We start from the raw sequence: 22,445 nt of genomic DNA, 5'->3' as shown, positions 1-22,445 counted from the left end.
CACATATAACACCTGTCACACTATCTACATGTCTGACTCAGGAAAACAACCAATCATTATGACTCTCACCTACACATCACATAATCTATTTGCAGTATCAAGATTGTTATTCTCCACAAACTCATACTAACAGTTATCATATGTTCATCAGTGATGTAATTCGAGAGGAAATTCCTGGAATTCTAGTAAGAAGTCATGATCAGTTGTACCTGGTTCACTTCAAATTGAGATGATTTACAGTAATGTAATGATGTTTTTACAACTAAGAGAAGTGGGAAACTAAGTGTTGATAAAATTGATCGATGAATTCTGACTAATCAGAAATTTAGAAGCCACCTAATTGTCTTTATATTTGATCAAAATCCCTTAACAATTATCAATGGAAGTGAAAATATTAGATAACACTGTTTATAAAGATGATTGATTCTAAAACCAATAAAGTACTAATCATGATAGTAACTTGGTGATATAAAGTCTCCTCTATGCCTAAAATTGTCAACATAACTTGCCGGTAAGATATAAACCAGTTTACTGAAGCTATCATGTTCATGTAAGTTCCATTTTTGAAATAGACACTATTTTATCTGTTACGTCAGGGTAAAACAGATGATTTATAGACACAACAATCTAAAGAAGATAGTCATATATTCATTATTTATACAAAATCTATTTACAATATCAAGATTATTATTCTCCACAAACTCATACTAACAGTTATCATGTGTTCATCAGTGATATAATTCGAGAGGAAATTCCTGGAATTCTAGTGGTTGTTAAGGGATTTTCATCACATATAAAGACAATTAGGTGACTTCCAAGTTTCTGGTTCGTCAGAATTCATTGATCGGTTTTACTAACACTTAGTTTCTCACTTGTCTTACTTGTATAATCATCATTACATTACTGTAAATCATCTCAATTTAAAGTAAACCAGGTACAACATCGTTTTGATGGATAATGATTTGAGGTATTACACTACTTGTTAATAATCAGTAACCTCATAATAAACTTCAAAAACAATTAAAATTCCTCTTTGTAAATATTGATGACTCTATTTGATAAGTCCCTCCTTCTGACGCTCCACAAACTTATACTGGTAGTTATTATGTGCTCATCAATGTTCTAATTCGAAAGGAAATTTCTCTAATTCTAGTCAAAAGTTATAATCAGTTTAATGAGGTAATCATCTATCTAAACATAATGAAATATAATCATAAAAATGTCATATATTGATTATTGATAAATCATTAAAATTACCTGTTTAGGAATAATTGTATAATAATTTAAATATTCAATATTTTCCTTTAATTGATTTCTATTAAATTCATTTAAATTTTTAATAAAATTTTGTATTTTTATTTGTAAATTTTCATTATTTAATTGTTCTAATAAATATCCAGCATTTAATTTATAATGATATGGTAAATTTGAATGAATTATTTCTTTTAATTCATTATCATTAATGAATTGATTTAATCGATTTAATTGTAAATTATTATTATTATTAATCAATAAATTTTGACTCAATTTTTTAAAATTATTTTCTGATGTAATCAATAAATCAAATGAAAGATTATTGATTTTATTAGAAAAATTAAAAAAATGTTTTTGTTTTTTTATTTTTTTAATTGATTCATTTAATTGATTATTTTTATTGAATAATTTATTAATATCATTATTTTTATTATTATTTTTATTAATAATAATATTTTCATTTAAATAATAATTTTTATTATTATTATTAATAGGAAATTGTTTTAATTTTATTAAATTTAAATTATTTTTAAAATTTTTAAATTTAATAAATTTTAGATATTTTTCATAATTATTTAATTTTTCATTTAATAAATTATTAAATGAATTTAACAAATTAATTTTTAAATTATTCGGTATATAATTCATTAAATTAATTAATCTTAATTGTATTAAATTAATAAATTGATATAGTGTTAAAAATGACATAAATGATTGATAATTATAATAATTATTATTATATTTTGTATGGTAACTCAATATATATCTTTGTGCATTTTTTATATTCATATAATATATTATTGTATTAGATGTATTTGATATAATAGTAAATAAATATTTTGGATATTTAAATAAAAATTCTAAATCACCAATACATAATGAACCTAAAATGATAAAATGCAGAAACATACAATATTGAATTTAATAAATATACAAACAAAAATGTATTAAAAAGGTAAATGTAAATCTATAGTAATCTTATTTGATCTGTTTTATCATCCATTTTTGCTTATAAAGCTTGTGACTTCAAGCAATATCGAGGCAATACGCATAGGATGCATATTTGCCAAGAACAGACTGTACAATTGCAGTCTTAAATAACAATGAGAAGATACAAGTAAGCAATATCAAGTGAATTTAGACTTCACCTCATTTGTACAAGCAGGTGGCTATCAGGACTCAGTAGCTAATTGGATAATGTAAGGACGTTTGAACAGAACGGTACTGGGTTCGAGTTTCAGAGTGAACAGCAACTGTGAGATACAGGTACATCCAGCTGACGAGTCCCGTATGGGACGAAACATGCGTCCTGGATTCCAGTACTAGCCAGTATTCAACTTTGCTTATAAAGCTTGTTTTATCATTGTTTTAAATGTTCCATCAAGATATTAGTAGTAACACTTTTCCAACTAGTTATTTGTTCCACATTTTATCGTCTTCATAATAAGTAGAGTTAAGTAGATGATTTCATGTTTTCATTGATTTGATTTAAAATTTTATGACAATAGTTTTATTTTCATTGTACTTTTATTTCAAGTCAATACGTTTATATTGAAGAAATGTGAATTTACGTTCAATATAATAAGTGTGAACTGATACCTACTGTGATAGTTATATTCTTTATCTTATTCTAAGTGAAATTTGTGTTTTTTTTACCGTAACTCATTGTATCATTTTATTTATATGATATTTAATTACTAATCATCAAGTGTATTTGTAAAATCAGTATATAAGCGAGTGTATCCGGATATCAACTCCGGATCTCTCAAAAAAGGGGAGGTGTTGTATCCCGTGGAGAATTATGAATGGTAACTCTGAGGATTATCTATAAACCAATATGATATGTCTATTTCCTATTGTATAATTGTTAAGTAACTAAACTATTCATATTCGTGTCTCTTTTATTATGAGCTTTATTTTGAACTATAGACTATTATTATACGATTCACCATTCTTGAGTTATCCCTAGTCCGTTAATTACTGTTCCCCACATTCACAGCCACATTTGACCAAATCTTGTATAAATATTATTTTCTATTTTATGGTACAATGTGGTCTGTTTGTTTGACATATAAACCCAGTATGTTTGTGAATAATTATTCATATTGCAGAGGCTGTTATTGGTGTTCTGGTCTTAACTTACTAGGCTAGGCAGAGAGCAGGACTGAGTTGTGCTCAAGACTGCTCATAGGGCTTTTGTGTATCATTGGGCGATCGATAAATCACTGCTCTCTAATTGGTGGTCTCATAACGTTTATATAATAACTGGACACGCACACGTTATAACAGATAAAAGATGAGTTTGGACGACTTGTTTTGAGGAGGTGATTTTAGAAACTTTATTAATCTTTATTTCCACTAGTCTCTCTTTTAATACTTTGCTTTTGTGGGAGTTGTATTGGTTCCCATTTCCAAGCAAAAAAAATAATATAACAGAACAACAAAGCTGATATGTACAAAGCAGAGGCAACTCTAGAAATAACAATGGGAATGCGGATATAATAAAGTGATTCACAAGGAAATAAATACTATATAGAATGATTAAAATTTCACCTGCAAAACAGTTAATAAACTCTCTTTGTTAATTTAAACGTTGGATTTATCACCACCTTATTATATCGTAATAACTTAAATCTTAAATAGCAGAAAGTAAGTTAGTAATGGGTGCTACACACACAGATTTTCTGCTTTTAATGGGAAATATAAAAAGTCTTTTATAACTTCATTTCAAACTAGTTACTATTTCATGTTACCTGTAGATTACACTTTCGATATGAGTAAATTCAAATGACATTAAATTCTGGACATTAATAAATTGCATCCATAGATACTATCTTAAAGTCTAATAGTTGTTTGATGCCTTCTGAAGAAATTAACAAAGTTGCCATTTAAAATATATCAGCTACAGTATGATACAATTTTTTCTCTCAATTTCTGTTAACTGTAATACATCTTTACAGTTTCAGGAATATTTATGTATGCTAATGTTGAAATTTCGTAGTCTCGGTTTGAAATGGTTCTTTTTCCCATGAATTTCACCGTAATATTCACTGATCTCCTTAATAAAATCATTAACTTCATTTGGTATTGTCTGGTTGAATCTTCCCATTGATTTTTAATACTGGAACTGATCAGTCTCTTATTGGCATATGTGCAATACTGTTAGTATTGTCTCGATATAGACTTAATTCACAAGCATTATAAGCAAAGATCGATAGTGGATAACAATAGCTCAGTGCATAACGCGATGGCGTTTGAAGCGAAAGATACTGGGTTCGAGTCCCAGAGTCAACATCAACTCTGTGATGCGGGTACATCCAGCTTACGAGTCCCAAATAGGACGAAACACGCGTCCTGGATTCCACTGCTAGTCACTATCCATCTTGGCTTATAAAATCATTAACTGTTTGTAAGGTATCTCAACACATATAAAAATTACTTCTAAGTAATATAATAAGTTTATTGAGAATATGAAATCTAAACGAAATAACTTTATATGTAAATAATTCCGATTTTTCTGGATACTTCAATTTTCATAAACAAACACAAATTCGGATAAATCTTTGATTTAATTGCTTAGAATGTAGAACCACTGAACTGGCATCCAACGGTGTTAATGCTTAATTTCAATCAATCCACGAAACTTCCTTCGGATTATCGTAATTTCTAATAAGAATTGAATAAATCAAAATTTAAACAGTTTTCCAAAGCGAAATGTTTTTACTTTAGTTTTTGATTGTTAGAACCAGTTGATCTGAATAATCTTCTTGAATGATTTATTGTACCATTACACCGATCAGTATACATCATTCATTTATCTACTTTTTCATCTTGATTTCAATTTGATTAAAATGTATGGAGAGAACTGTTGCTTTATCTCTAAACACTAACTGTAAGGACGGCTCATTGGTAAACTCTAGGAAGCTTCAAGAAGCCAAGAAAGAGCCGAAGACATTCCATCCAATCACTTCCAGGGGAATATTCTAGAACGTCGACGTGTGGCTTCCCTATTGGATGGATAAGAATGACCCCCTATGTGCCTATTGGTTATCCAAAATGATGATTTAATCTCAGTCAAAAACTATAAATACATGAGATTTCTGTACTATATTTTGACACTGTTTTGGGGAATAAACTTCCTACTTACTAGTCTTCTGTCTTCTCTCTTGCGACGTTGAGGGTTCGATCGTTCAAGCAGTCTAGTAGTACGCGGCATAGTAAGAATCAAAGCTCTAGATATAACACTAACAGCTTCCAGTTACAAGCTAGGTGTTTTTTCCTATACGCTTCTCATACGCTTACTGAGATAAGAAGAATATCTCATGAGGGAGCAGTTGTAGTTATTATGGATTGTGGATTTGTACATTGACAGTACAATCTGTTCTTTTCGTTATAAGTTGTTGGATATCTGTTGCTCTGTATTTCCATATCTGTTTATTTCAGTGATTTATACTGGTAATTTGGTTTTTGTTAGTGGTTCGGACACCGTTATGATGCATATCGCTTTGTAGTGTACCGGGCATAATCACAGCCATAATTACATACCAAGTATATTGGATGATAATCATTTCTATTCAAAATATGAATAAATGCAGTGGAGAGACACATTTATTAAACAACAGAATATTAATTTTCAGTCAATGAATTGATTTTGCAGTGTAAAGAATTAGGACTAACCTGTTTTCTCAGGTGTATTTGGATTAGATCCATTTATCAATGGTAGATCATATTTAACAGATCTAGAATTATTTCGGTAAGTCGTAGAATCTTGAAAATTTTTAACATGAAGTTCTATTCGGAGTTCACCTCTTCGGATGGAAATATAAGAAATTTAAACAAATAGTGATCAAGAAAAACTGTATAAAATGTTATTTTTTTCACCAGATAAAGGTGATTTATAAGGGCTAACAAGTTGCGTCAAGGTCACTATGAAGTTTCGGACAACTGAACATGCAGACTCATAATAAAATAGGATCCCTATACCAAGTCATAAACTTAAAACATAAAACTTGATTATAATTGTAACCATACGTTCTGCATCCTGATCATAATATAACCCCAAATCCTAAGCTGTACATCTTATCCTTAAATCCTGAAATCCTTCATTCCTAATTTTTTTCTGACGGATTTGATGGGGTCGCTTTCTTGATTGAATCATTTTTAGAAAGCCAGATTTAGTGTTTGTGAAGCATTTGTCCTACCAAAGTATTCATGTACCACATTATTTGCTATCCTTAAAGTCAAAATATTAAGGGAAAATTTGATTCATGTTTTCACAGATGTGACACTTGGTAATAACAAAAAACTTCAGCCACGGTCATAGGGAAACCGGATGTCATCAAATCATTTAGTATGATTTCAACCACCCCAAAATGTAACTCATTTTAGGACCAATTTGTAAAATAATTAGTAAGAAGATGTCTTTGATTTACCCATTGAGGTTTTTAGTCGTCAGAAAAGACTAGACAGTCTTGCGCGCGAGTGCTTAACCAGTGCTTCCAGGTTCTCCATAGTGATCTAGCTTCAATTGACTCATGAGTTGAACTATAAAAAGTTTCGCTTAGAACTATGATGTCTCTAAAGATGATTAGAAGCCAGAATGACAGTTAACATCTTACATCAATCAAAACATTGGACATATATAGTTTCACGTGCTTTCCACAATCGCTGACTTACAGTCTAAATAATTGCTAAACAATTGATTTTGGGAAAATCCTGTTCACGAGGTATTTAAGAATTAAGGAAATTAAAAGATAACTAAGATTTTGAAGGAGAAAAGTTTGATATACCTTTGATTGCGTAAAGTGTAGATACTATCATTTGATTCATGGTTTCAACTATAAAATTACTGAAATCTCCACAAAAACCCCTTCTGAAACTTTTTATCTATTTTGAAAGTTACTTTTTATTATCTTTTTATATAACCCTCAAAATTTCTCGTGTTTCCTGGGAAGATTTATTGAACAGACTATGTTTATTTGAATATGTGATGCTCCAGGAATTCTGAACGCAAATGATGAGCTGATTGTTTCTGTTTAAACTATAATATATTTGTTGTATGAAGCTTAATAAACAAGCTTCGCGATATATTGTCTTTTGGATAATGCATTTAGAGCTTTTAAAAGTAAGGATTAGTAATTAAATAATATTTACTATAAAATTGAATGAATGTCAAACACTTTCCATCAACGTCATCAATGCTCTGTAGAACTATGGCAGATGCAATAGAAGATAAAACTGATCTGTTTACAGGTAACGAGTTAAAAATGTGTATTTGTAAACATATATGGGCACGCAACCTATTTACTCCCTATTTCATTCAACTTGATAATAATAATAATAATTGACAGTAATAATATTTTCAATCCTAGGGGTTTTGGGACAGATACTGATGAGGGAACCCACATAGAGACGAAACAACTGTTCAGTGCTTCTTGGTTTTAGATAATTGTGTAAGGTCAGTTAATATATATATATATATATATATATCATGAAGATGAAGTTCAAAAAAAACTTAAGACTGATATGTGCAATGGCTTTAAACAGTGAAATAGTTCGGTAATAAATTGACTTTCCTAAGTATTTAAAAATTACTAACGGACGAAATAATGCAGCTTCTTTTCAGTCGATCGCAGCAATAGCAATTAAGAAAGTTCAAGTCAGATTTATATACCCAGAAATAGACAGTAATCAGCTTAGCATTATAATGAAATCTTATACCGATCAAAGTTAGAATACCTTTGAAAATCTGGAAGCACTGGATGAATGTTTCATCCTAGTAAAGGACTCCTGTGCGATGAGCATCTATGATGCAGCAAGCGATTCTGAAATCCGAAGCCTTCAGTCTCGCACGCGAACTCTTAATCTCTAGAATGCTGAGTCTGTATCCAGTGGTGTACAAGTTTGATCATCACGGGTGTGAGGCAGTTGCCCAGTGAAGGGAATCGAAGATGGTCGTGCAATATCGTAGGCTGATCAAAGTTAGACATTAACACCGTCGGACCCGGTATCAGTAGTCTAGAGGCTAAGCGTTCGTGTGCGATACTGAAGACCCTGGATATGGGTTACGTGTGCGGAGTCATGTTTCGGCACTGCTGAAAAGGTTCCATAGTGGAACGAAATAGCTTTCCAGTGCTTCTGTGTTTTCAGTGGTGTTCTAACATTGATCGTTTTTTGATTTCAAAAAGAAATCAACAATCTCCATAATCCTATGCTGAAAGTTTATGATTATCTTGGTAAATTTTCCAACTTCCATCAGCAATTACTTGAAATTATCATCGTCGTCATGATAAAAATTATTATTCTTACTATCACAATTGTTTTATTATAGTTTTTATTATGGTATCCAATCTTCTCTGAACTAATTGTTTTTCTACACACACAAAAATCATTCATTTATCTATCTGTTTATCACCAACTTAATCTACTAAACTTATGTAAACTTTACAAATCTTCTACAAAACTATTACATAATTCATTATAAGCAAAGATGGATAGTGGCTAGCAGTGGAATCCAGGACGCGTGTTTCGTCCTATTTGGGACTCGTCAGCTGGATATATCTTCATCATGAAGTTAATATTCACTCTGGGGCTCGAACCCAGTATCTTTCGCTTCAAACGCCATCCTGTTATCCACTCAGCTACTGAGTCCTGACAGCTATATCGAGACAATACGCACAGTATGCACATATGGCCAATAAGAGACTGATCAATTTCAGTCTCTTAAACATCAATGGGAAGATTCAAACAAACAATACCAAGTGTATTACGTAATTCATTTTATCAATTTCCGGACTGAATATCATTTTTGTATTATACACTTTAGTTTCAGAATTCTTTCTTCCAAAGACGTCACATCTGTTTATTCATAGATATATATAATTGAAGGCGTGATTCAATTGAAGACAGACCAATAAGGAAAACCTGGAAGCCCTGTACGGCTGTTTCGTCCTATTGTGGTTTTCCATAGTGGTCTAACTTCAATTGACTCACGCTGTCAACTATGAAAATACTAAATCTCCACAAAAAACCCCCTTCTGATAACATATATGTATATATAGAGAGAGATTTACCTTTGAATAAAGTATAAACCATTGAATATACTATTTTGTTTTAAAATGATTTGATTATATTCATATGTTTGTTTAATTAAACTCATAGCAATTTGTTTTTTTATTTTATCTGATAAATGTTGAAAATAAATTATATTTTTAACATATTTTATCCTTTCATAAAATTCTTTTTCAATGGCTTGACGTACAGTATTATTATATAATGTTCTTGATATATTGATTAAACAAACAGATTGTTTTATTGGTAATAGGTGGTGTTGTTGTTGTTGCCACTGCTGTTGCTGATGTTGTTGTTGTTGTTGATGGTGGTGTTGTTGATTAGATGGTTCATATTGGTTGAATTCAATAGTATTTGGTAAAGCTAAAATACTTGCAGTTCTTAAACAATCTTCAATTAATGCAACTTCACCAAATACTGAACCAGCTTCTAGGATAAATAATAAAAACAGACTATAGGGAGAATAGATACATAAATGGATGCATTCAATAAAACAATTTGCTTGGATATTGACAGAATGAATTGTGTATTTGCAACGATGACTGAAATTATGAAATCTGGTTGTTATAGTGGAAGGAAATGAAATAATATTCTGATGGGAATAGATAATGTTTAGGAAATGAAACAATTATCCACTGATTCCTAATTTTCAATGGATATCTAAAGAAATTCAGTTCTTGATGTTAAACTTTCATGTTCCTGAATTCAACTATACGATATTTCAGAAGGGGTTTTGTGGAGACTTAGTATTTTCATTGTTGAAAGCATTAGTCAATTTAAGCTAGACCACCTAGGAAAACCTGGGAGCATTGAATGGACGTTTCGTCCTATTGTGGGACTCCTTGGAAGTGCGCATCCACGACCTCACCTCGCGAGATTCAAACCCAGGACCTACCAGTCTCAACTATGAAAATACTAAATCTCCACAAAACCCCTTCTGATACTGATCATATGCTCACTAGTGACTGACTTCAAGAGATAATTCCTGGAGTTCTAGTGAGAAGCAGTGACCAGTGGAGTTCAAACCACGTCTGTTGTGAGATAGGAACTCACTGAAGACAATTGGTGAACGGTTGTTCAACTTCGTGGTTTGGTTGAAGTTAGACACTAACACCATCGGATGCCGGCTCAGTTGTCTAGTGTTTAAGTGCTCGTGCGCGAGACTGATAGGTTTTATGTTCGTGGAGGCGCACGGCTGAGTAGTCCTACAATAGGACGAGTTGGCCGTCCAGTGCTTCCAGGTTTTCCATTGTAGTCTAACTTCAACTGACTCATGCTTTCAACTATACGATATTTCATTAACCAAGATATTAAGCATGAGACTGTTATCAAGATTTAGTTCAAGTGCAAAATCAAGATATGGTGAGTAGTTAATTACAACTAACGCCTTCAATTGTCTCAAACTATTATGAAACGGCGAAACAGCGTCCCTTGCTTTTCTGTTATTCTCTAGCTCATTAAAAACTAGTTTTAAAGGAAATGTAATGTAGAATGATTTTGCATATGTAAAAAATATCTGGTTTCAAATATATGCAATTGTTACTTATCATTTGGTTTAAGGAGTGATATCTTTCAAGGATTTAGTATTTTTTCGAGGGGACTGTTGTGTAGCGCATTTGTTTTGTACTTGTTATCTAAATATACTATTGAAACTATCAGTCTTGTTGAAGCAGTGTTCAAGTTACAAAAACCTGATATTAAAGCTGACTTATGTAAATAAAGTAATCGGTACAAATCAGTGTTTGAATGTGTTATATCCCCCGGTGAATTACGAATGGTAACATTTAGGTCTATTAATGGATCAATGTAATATGCCTATTTCCTATTGTACAATTATTACGTAACTGAACTATTCATATTCGTATTTCTCTTATCATTAGCTTTATTTTGACCTGTGACTTATTATCATACGATTCTTGAGTTATAATCAGTTTATTGATTACTTTGGTTTGTATAAAAACCCAGTGTGTTTGTAAATAATGATTCATATTGCCGAGGCTGTTATTTGTGTTCTGGGCTGGGCTGGGCTAGGCAGATAGGAAGGACCGAATAGCACCCAAGACTGCTCGTACGATTTCAAGTATCATTTGCGTCCGATCAATAAATTCACTCCTCTCTAATTGCACGTTCATATATATTACGAGTTCACACGATATAACAGAATGTTGTTTTAAATCTAACAACTGTAAAACATATGTGTGATATTATTAGGATTTTACTAAAAATGAGATAACAATATCTCGTTTCAACATTTTTCATCGGCAAGACGATAAAACGTTGAATGTAGAAAAATTATTGGTGCAACATATTTTTTCAAGTCTTTATAAAGTTGAATCCATGAGTCAATAAAAGTTAGACCATAGTTGAAAACCTGGAATCACTGGACGGCTGTCTCTTCCTAGTACAGGACTCCTCAACAATGAGCATCCAGAATCCCGCATGCTGGACTAGAACACAGGACTTTTTGCCTCGCGCGCGAATGCTTAATCCCTAGACCATCGAGTCAACATCCAACGGTGTTAATGTCTAACTTAGATCGATTCATGATACAAATACACTTTATTGGTTGATGTCACTTAGCCATCCAGTTGTTTATACGCGGCGTAGAACCGGCACATGTGTACATAAGTTTGAGTTGATATAACACGTCACAATGAGATGAAACTGTCAAGGTAGATCCCAGAATAATAGAAATAGTAACAGTATTGATGACAACAGAAAGATTACGGATCGAAGATACTTTTAAAGAAAATATGAATTGATGAAATAAAACAGATTCTCTTCAGTAATTTGGAAATTAGAATCTAAGGGAAGACAAATTGTGAACTCCCTAACTTTATTTAGGATGCTTTTGATTCAAAGTCTCTAACTAATTGTTACGATATTCATTTGGACTTCTAACCAAGTAGCCTACATCTACGCACATGGCTTAGTCTTACAGTGAGTGTCTTCATGAAGTGATTTCCTATCGTGTTTTGCCCGCCCCTAACTTCCTTCCTGCTTACTCCTACACGCAGTAATGATTTAAAGGTTACAAATGTTAACAGTAAATCATCCCAAGTGAAATTTACCTATCAGCAATATAGATATTTAATAATCAACTAGAAAAAGTGAATAATAATCAGAAGGAAACTCGATAAAGATTATTTGAAGATCAGACTTAAATTATATCCATCTATAGAATAGATGGGATTCGATTAGCAAGGGAACTTAAGACTTCACTTCATCCTATTAAAGACTTATCAGCTGGATGCACTTTTATCATAGTGTTTATAGTTACATTAACACTCCAGTTTAAAGGCCAACATCATTCGCTGAGGATCCAAGATAAACATTTTACCCTATTACGGCTTGGTAGTTAGATATTCCTGAGTTCCTATATTGATGTTCACATTCGCGATTGTTACAGATCAAATATTTATTCAAGAATCTTAACAATGGGATTATTCAGTCCTTTCCTTATAATTATGTATATTTTGATGGACTTTTATTCTCTGAGGTGGATGGTTTGATCGTGGAGCTTTCATCGTCCTTCTGAACAACATCATCAAACTTCTACCCGGGGTTTGTGCTGATGATGTCATTCAGAAGGACGATGAAAGCTCCACGACCAAACCATCCACCTCAGAGAACAAAACTTCATCAAAATCATCCACTTGAGCTACAAATCTTCTTTACCATCTCAAAATTATGTGGATCCATTCATATTAATTAACACTGTCAGAAAACTATTTATTTCAGAAACATCCAATGAAAATTTAAACAAAATAAACGTAAAGTAGTAAACATACTGTAGAACCTATATGAAACATCTTACTGTACACACTTCAATTGTTGAGAAGTCAATCCTTTGTTTTTTCTTACAAACTATACAATAACCATTCTCTCTTTCTTAAATTTCAATCTGACGCACTAAATTATATAAATACCAATACTATACTACTTTTCTGTGTTAACTAATGGTTGTTATTGGTTACAGTAGTATAGAAAGTATTATAGTGTAATGTCATTTTAATACAGATTCATTAGATTATCTGTATTAGATTGATGGTCACCAATAATGGATCTTATAATGACAATTAAGGAGAAAATTGGAACAGAGTTACATCAACTACATTTTTCTTTCTAACATGGAAACCTACTCAAATTTAATTATATCAAGTTGTTAGTATTATCAAAAGAGTATATTGTAGTAAGATACTTTGAATACAATAATACTATATATATGGTCTATGTAATAATTTGTTAAGAAGTTTTCCTGTAATTTGATCTTTATTTCCATTTTAACAACAAGAAACCATAGTAACTTGTTGAATTATTCACCATTTACATACATACATACATATGGCAAAATTGAAACACAGTGAAAACCCTTTACTAAAACCTCTGTAGGTAAATCACTTGAAAGTTTTGTAATAATCCAGAATTAAGAATATTAGTAAACTGGTTTAAAAAAATTTGCAGTATATTATTTCTTTTATGTACTGTCTTAAATTTTGAAAAGTGGACTTGGTGTATTTGTTCGGACAGTGAATCGAAGAGGAATCACTTTTGTGTGTAACTGATATTATAGAGATTATTGAGTCGTTCATTCAACAGTCTCACATGCCAATAGTGACTGATCAAAATGTAAGGTAGTTGTTAGAGGTAGACAACAGGAAATCTTGCTCAACCTAGATCTCATGATATGTTGATTCTTCAGGAAGGTGTACCTGAAATCTTGAACGAACTAATACTCCCTAGTTTTTTTTCTACCACGTATCACTCACCTTCACCGTTGAGTTAATCGGTGTGCTACTGATTGATCAGAATTTTGGTTCTAAGCATTAAGCTCGAAAATATATGAATAATAATAAATTAGCATATTAATAAATGATTTGGAAAGTAAGTAAGACAGTTCATCTTTAATCGATCAGTAATGATTACCACTAAATGGTGATTCCATTAGTTAACTATCATGTTTAGTTTCAAACCCGATTTGATTATTTGATGTAACAGAAATAAGCCAAAATATGACGAACATTCAAATGCTTTTTGCCTTTAAGTGTTCAATCAGAATAGTGACTGTGGCCTCTTAGATATAATAATGCCTTGTTTGTATAAATCTCACAGATTGACTGATGAAGAACTTTAAAGGAATAAAATGAATTATAACCATAGAGATTGCAAAGTTATCTGTGTACTAGTGAAGACTAGTCAGAGAAAGAATTACAATTTCACTTAGGAACAATCTGTTATGTGTTAAGAAATTCAGTGTAGGTTCCTACTGTACACAATTTATTACTTAATTTTGCGATTCTGAAGTACAGCTGTATAATTAATTAGATTTGTGTTGGGTGAGTGGTCTACAGGTTAGGAATTTTCATGGGAGGCCAAAGGTTCTGAATTTGATTACCAGACGCGGGGTCTTAAATACTCATTAATGAGGTGACTAATAATAAGGTGAAATATGTATCCGTTGCTTTCAGGTTTTCAATGGTGGGCTAAGTAAGGCCAGTTCATGATTTAAATTACAAAGATTCCACAATCTCTACAAATCCTCCGATTGTATGCAACTAATTATCCTGAAGCAATTCCAGCATCTCAAGATTTAAGTTCTGGAAATATCTATTCTGACCACTGAATAATAACTGGCTTGTCAACAATGATTTTTTGTTCTTTTTTGGTGGTACAAATTCACTTTTGATATAGATAGAGTAACAGCAAGAAGACTAATGTTATCACTTATTCCACAAAACCAGGTCCAAAAGTCTTATATGTAACCTTTATTCGTTAAACCACCGTTATCAATAATAATAATAATGTTAGAAATAAGCATTTGAGTACGGTAAAGCAGTGAAATGAAAATAAAACTGAGTATATATATACTTAATTACCTAGTTGACCGACTTGAGGCCCGAGTTCTTCGTTAACAGTGTCTGAAACATTTTGTTTAACAGGTATAAAACTGTTGGATTTAACATTCATTAATTCATGTATCTCTTCATTTATTTCAGTATTTTGATCTCCACGATAATGAACCGATACACGACCAGAGAGTAATACATACATGCTAAACAGTATATGGTTAAAATTTTAAAAAAATCAATGAATATAAGTTAGCATATCAAATTGTTTAAAAATTACTGCTCACATTAGTTGTCATTATAAGCGATTTTTTGCATCACGAGGCAAGCCCTAACTTGGAATCCGGAATGGAGGCGGAAAAGAGGAAGGCCAAAGAACATATTACGCCGGGAGATAGAAGCAGATATGGAAAGGATGAATAACAACTGGAAAGAACTGGAAAGAATTGCCTAGGACAGGGTTAAATAGAGAATGCTGGTATGTGGCCTATGTTCTACCACGAGGGGTAACAGGCGTAAGTAAGTAAGTAATAAGCGATTTTCAAAAGCCCTTAGTGTTATAATTTCTTCACAAGGGAACTGAACATGTAAAATGGTTCATCATTACAAATAAACTGATAAGATTTCGAGGGGTTTTATTTAACAAAGATTCAATTCAAAGTGAATAAATAGTTTCCATAAATTAGGAAAAGATCAAAACTTAGTAGTAACTTCTCTGATCATTATATTGAGTGATGAGGTTTGAAATCCCACAGGGAGCACTAGTTTCGTCAAGACTACACGGATGACTTACTGACAAATGTTAACTAACATTAAACCTAGGCTCAGGGTTTCCTACAGTCTCTTTCAGACCACTCAATTTATGAACTTAATGCACGTGATTCTGAGTCACCTTAACTGATGAAAGGATTACAACTTAAGCAACAGAATTCGATCAGCACATAGGGACTAAGAAAACGACCACTCAGTGGTAAATCAATGTAAATATCTCAGTCACTCCCTGACCACATAGCTCAGTGGCAAAACTGAAGACTGTAAAGCTGCATGACTTGAGTTTGGTTTTCACGAGGAACGTCAATTTCTTCAAGCCTGCACGTACGTCTTGCTGAAGATTCCTAACTGCCGTGAAACCTAGGTCCTGGATTTTCTATCAACTACCTCCAACCACTTAGCATCTAAACAAGATTTCCATTTTAGTTTACAGTTGAAAAGCAGTTAATCTGAATTAATTTAATTATGATTTGGCGTCTGTACATATTGCAGAATCTATTTAGGCTTGGCAGTCATAGAGCTTACAAATATTATAGCTATGTAGAACAATATGCTACAAACAATAATTGGACTACAGTATCGTAAAAAAATTAGTGTTTCACAGATTACACAGTCTCTATTGTATTCTCTGATATATTCAACATAAAAACATATTACACGTATTATGGTTTTCAATATTATGATACTTCTACTGCTCCCTGAGACTGATGTTTTGTGATTAAAGTACTCCTTTGCATATTTATTGAGGCAGTCCGAGGAAAAACTGCCAGAACATCCTCCCTGATTATTTGTAGATGCAAGTTGTATTGTATTAATTAGATTGATATTCATATTTCCAATGTTTGGTTTCATATCAAAAATTTATTCAGCAAATCGTTTTTGGAAGAAATATCAAAACTAAAAACTGACTTGTATTTATTAAACCTTTTATATTCACGTTAGACTGCTTCAAGTATAGAGATGGCAATGTCATTTTCTTATCAAACTGTACTGTGGTTGATAAATATAATGACATTACCAAGTTTCATACATTTATTCCTACACTACTGATAGCTTCATACAATCATTGAGAATTATCATACCTGTTAACGCTGTATAACCTCTTTTATCTGAGTGAACTTGATTCGATCTTTATATGACTTCATCTTACTACATTAACAAATATGAATAGAAATTATTTTGAATTCACTTGGTATTGTTTGTTTGAATCTTCCCATTGATATTTAGGACTGCAATTGATCAGTCTCTTATTGGCATATGTGCCTCAATAAAGCCTTAATTCACAAGCATTGTAAGCAGAGATGGATAGTGGCTAGCAGTGGAATCCAGGACGCGCGTTCCGTCCTATTTGGGACTCGTCAGCTGGATATACCTGCGCCTGGGAGTTGATGTTCACTCTGGGACTCGAACCCAGTATCTTTCGCTTCAAACGCCATCGCGTTATCCAGTCATCTACTGAGTTCTGATAGCCACTTGCTTGTGCAAGTGAACATCAACTCCGAGATGCAGGTACATCCAGCTGACGAGTCCCATAAAGGACGAAAAGCGGGCTCTGAATTCCACTGCTAACCACTGTCCATCTTTCCTTTGAAATTATTTTGTTCATTCAGTATAATTCGACTTATTACTGAAAAAAGCCATGGAGGCCAGTAATGGAAAAAAAGTTTACCAGTCACCAATATCGCCTTCTCGAATTATTATCTCATGAGGATATTTGAATTCCGCTTTACATTCAGCTACCAGTTTCATGAGTATCTCTGAAAATAAAATAAAATGTTTACCATTAAATGAAGATGATTGTAAATCATTTAACAAATAAGCGATTGGAGGATATGTCAACTGTCTAATGCAATTAATATCGTACTATTAGGTTTAACTATTACCATATCACGTCACCGGTGAGAAATGATGTGACAGTGGTAAAACAGTAATACTGTTGTGTATGCTTCCTATATCGATAGACATAACCCCAATCGGAAGCGGAAAACCTGGTAGCAGAAGGCTAAGAAGATCGAGTTGAAAAGAATGGAAGAGAAAATAGAAAAGGACTATGGACTGGAAGAATTATACAGAATGTGTAGGAAAAGTAATATGAATCTGCAAATGAGGTATTCAATGTATGATTCTCATACCATAGTAAGAGATTTTGTAGTTTTGTGTTGAAATACAATTGATAGTTCCCACTGGCGTTCTCGTTCACAGAGATACATTTGACTTGACTTATATCATTTTTAGGTTTTCTCGCAAATTTTGTTACGCTCTCGTTTAGAGATAGCAAATCACTTTTATAGATGTTTGATTACCAGAGGAGCTTGAATTTTCAGTATCATCCCTTCTCTTTAGTCTGAACATTTTTCACTCAACCTTCTACGGAAATATTGACATGACTTCATATCTTGTTACTCCAATAATTTCAAAGTGATTTATAGCACCGGTTGACCTTAACTGATAACTTGAATTGAAACCAGAGGGCATTGGGTAATTGTTTCCTACCAATATGGAACTACTTAGTTGTAGATTCGAATGACCTTGAAGCAACTGAACTCAGTATCATTAGGTCTCACTTTAAGAATATTACTGTTAGACTTCTGAGTTAGGATCCAGTGATTTACATTTCTAACCTTAATCAACTCACCATATTGTGCAGTCACCTTCAAGCTCTATTGCTGAACAACAGCTTCACTCTCAGCATAGTTAAAACTCATTTTTGTACTGCTTTGTTTTTATAACCCCAGCTCTTGTACTTTGTTTCATTGTTGGACATTGGTTTCATTAGCTGATTATTGATGCAACCGACTAAATACAGAATTACCAAGAGTATTTTAAACGTTGACAATTCAATTTCTACTTATAATAGTTAATTTTGTAACACTGATCTAACAAACATGATGCTTCAAAGAACTGCAATTTCATATTTGATTTATGAAATATACCTTATTATAAACTTTGTAAAAGAACCAAATAAATTAGAAGACAGTTCTTATCAAAGATTACCATCATCTGAAGAACTAATAGAAGCTAGAAAATGGTATCATCTTATAGTCTAAGTCTCATCAGTAGTACGTATACAACACCAAAAGTTCACATTTTTAACTTCAGTAAATTACTGATTTTAGACGATGATCATTCAAATTATTCAGTTAATGACAACCTTACAGTTGGTACAATTGAAATCTTATGGTTGAAGTCATGAGTCAATTGAAGCTAGACAACCATGGAAAACCTGGAAGCACTGGATGACCGTCTCGTCCTATTGTGGAACTCCTCAGCAGTACACATCCACGATTCCGCCTCGCGAGATTCGAATACAGGACCTATCAGTCTCACGCGCGAGCGTTTAACCTCTAGACCACCGAGTCGGCATCCAGCGGTGTCCTGGGTTCGAATTTCGCGAGACGGGATCGTGGATGCGCACTGCTGAGGAGTCCCAAAATAGGACGAAACAGCCTTCCAGTGCTTCCAGGTTTTTCATGGTGGTCTAGCTTCAAGTGACTCATGATTTCAACCATAAAACTACTAAAATCTCTAAAGAAAACCCCTTCTGATAATAATTGAAATCTATTAATCATGTTATATAACTGAGCAATAACTGAAATGGTTCAATGTAAGGTAAAGAAGACAAACAGATGAAGGGTTATTATAAACTAAGAACGAGGATAAACTTATGTTTAAATACATTAAGCTGAATATACTTCGATTACACTGATCAATAATTGAAGTTTAAATAAATTGAACTGGGCATTCATAGACTTTAATTAATCAATAACAAAAGTAGATAAAGATAATTTACAATATTGTATGATGAATCTGTTATAACCAAAAACAATATAACTAATTCACCAAGTTATATGATTACCTCATTTTTACAGGTTACAATTTCTGACTGAAATTTTAACAAATCTTTTTAAAACTATTCATTGTTACTCACATAAGGGATAATTGATACATGTATTAAGTTTAGATTAATTGTACTATGCTCTCTGTTAAACGTTAAGGTTAGCGAATTCGATAATATTATCTAAGATTGTGGGTATCTGTTAGGAATGATTCAAACTTTAAATGAAATATCTATTCAGTATCCCATGGTTTATGGGGACCATTTAACTAATAAAAACCAACTTGATAAATTGAATGAATTAAACAAATCTGCTGCTCTGTTAACGTTGATTATTTCTATTTTTCTAGTTAAAATTTATATGGAATGAAACAATAATTGTATCCAGTGTAACAATCTATATATTGAATCTACATTTCATTGAGGTCATGAAGCGTCCTAGGTTAGACAGTGACTGGAAACCTGGAAGCACTAGACGACTGTTTCGTCCTAGAAGGAACTTCTCAGCAAAGTCTACCCATGACTCAACGCGGGGAAATCAAACAAAAGACCCTCGGTCTCTCTTGCAAATGCCTAACTTTCAGATGACTGGGCTAGGATTCAACTATGTTGATGCCCAACTTTAGTCAATCCTTGACATTATGCGATGATCTATTTTCTTCAGCCGTTTAGTGCTTCCAGGTTTTCGATAGTTGTCTAACTTAGGTCGGTTCTTAATTCCAATGAAATTTAGCAATCTCCTTAACCTCTTACTGACAGATCTACATTTTAATGGTTGAAGTTATTGGTCAATTTAAGCCAAGCTATCATCTGTCAAGAGTTTTTAAACACAATCCAGTTAGTTCCTTCTCCATTCGAACACAATTAAACTTATTGTGCAACTTACCAATTGTTGATTTATCTATAAAAGACTAATATCCATTTCGTGAACTATAGGATACTGAAATCATTATTACTGACCAATGAATCAGCAGAAGACTACTGACAGAACCAAAAACTAAACCGGAAATTAAAATAAGTAGTATCAATTATTGAATAATTGATTAGATCTATATACGTTAAATCACACTGTTACCGATGAGAAGGAGACCCGACCATATGACTATTGATCACATCATATATAATTAATCAGTTGTAGATAAAAAATGTGAACCAATCCCCAATTTTTCTTAGGGATAAACTGTTGCAAAATCCTATATATAACATTAAAACAGTAGTCCAATACATTTCAGTCAGTCAGTCAGATACAACGTAGGATCAGGCACATTTATGCATCGGTCCAAGTTGCCATACCTCGTTAGCACAACAAGATGAACACCGAATTCATAAAAGTAGTTAATTTAGTGGTGTTAATATGTAAAAGAAAGGTTGTATATAAAGATACAGTATGGAAACACAGATATGAAGCAATTTTAATCTCAAAGTTTAAGGGAAGATAAAGAGTATATACACCTGCGCCATTGTGATCGATTCTGAGCCATGTCACCTAGAGTCCAATACATTTGATTTTCAGTAGTTATTTAAGTAATATCAATTCTTTATGTAACTCTACACATTTCAACATGATTGTAAGTAATCAAAATCAATTTCAACTTATTATATACCATAATATCAAATTATATAAGTAAACATACCTATAGAAACATCTTTAAATGCCATAATATTCTCTTTAAACCATATTGCTATATGCCTTATTTCAATAGCTGTTCTCATATTATTTGGTTTATTTAAAACTTCCACTAAATCATTAGAAAGTGGTTGTTTCATTTTTCATACATTAAATTGTTTTAAAGTATTAAAAATTCAACAATTTAAAGTGAATTATTTCTTTTTGTGTAGTTTAATTCTGATTGGTTGATTTTTTTATCCAATCATATCGCTCGTAAATACTTTTCAACTGAATTATAGAACATATTGTCATTTATGATTTCGAGTTAAATTAGTGAAATGAATTTGCTTTTATCCATAAAATGTCTTTAAAATTTTAGGAATCATTTTAAAAAAGCATAACTAACACCATATTTATCATTGGATTTGTTTTCTAGCACTCAAAGAGGATAACTGTTAGATAGAAGCATTATAAGTAAAGATGGATAGTGGCTAGAAGTGGAATTCAGGACGCCCGTTTCATCCTATTTGCGACTCGTCAGCTGGATGTACCTGCATCTGAGAGTTGATGTTCACTCTGGGACTCTAGCCCAGTACTTTTCGCTTCAAACGCCATCGTGTTATCCACTATCCATCTTTGCTTATAATGCTTGTGAATTAAGGCTATATCGAGGCAACACAACAGTATGTACATATGCCAATAAGAGACTGATCAATTGCAGTCCTAAACATCAATGGGAAGATTCAAACAAATAATACCAACTGAATGTTACATAGAAGATTATGCTAACCTTACTGTAAGGGAATCAATACATTTTTATAGTTAAAGAATCAAAATTTCAGGTTTAAGCGGAAATCACTTTCAAAAGGTTTTTCTAGTGGTAACTTATAGAAAACTAAATACTCAAATTTCATGATGTATCAGTTATTTCTTACTAACGAGATATTCAAATCAAGTCTGTTATAAGTTTGCTTTGAATGAGCAAGGATTTAAAAACAAATCAGTCTTCTTGTAAATACAATTGTTTGGTCAAATTGATGGGTTAAAAAAGAAACCAACA

The 22,445-nt window shown here is 32.3% G+C and overlaps 1 protein-coding gene across 1 annotated transcript; it reads right to left on the bottom strand.

The window, feature by feature from the left end:
• Positions 1-5,926: 5,926 nt before the first annotated feature.
• Positions 5,927-21,543, bottom strand: Smp_080650 (hypothetical protein; the record flags this gene model as incomplete). The annotated part of the gene is made up of 6 exons (XM_018798076.1): positions 5,927-6,062; positions 9,327-9,435; positions 9,697-9,753; positions 15,201-15,376; positions 17,611-17,698; positions 21,411-21,543. 6 exons carry the CDS (start codon positions 21,541-21,543, stop codon positions 5,927-5,929), a joined length of 699 nt encoding a protein of 232 aa, XP_018646723.1.
• Between the last annotated feature and the right edge of the window lie 902 nt (positions 21,544-22,445).

Source organism: Schistosoma mansoni, assembly GCF_000237925.1.
Source record: "Schistosoma mansoni, WGS project CABG00000000 data, supercontig 0156, strain Puerto Rico, whole genome shotgun sequence".
Classification (NCBI taxonomy): Eukaryota; Metazoa; Platyhelminthes; class Trematoda; order Strigeidida; family Schistosomatidae; genus Schistosoma; species Schistosoma mansoni.
This window is presented reverse-complemented; position numbering and strand designations above follow the sequence as displayed.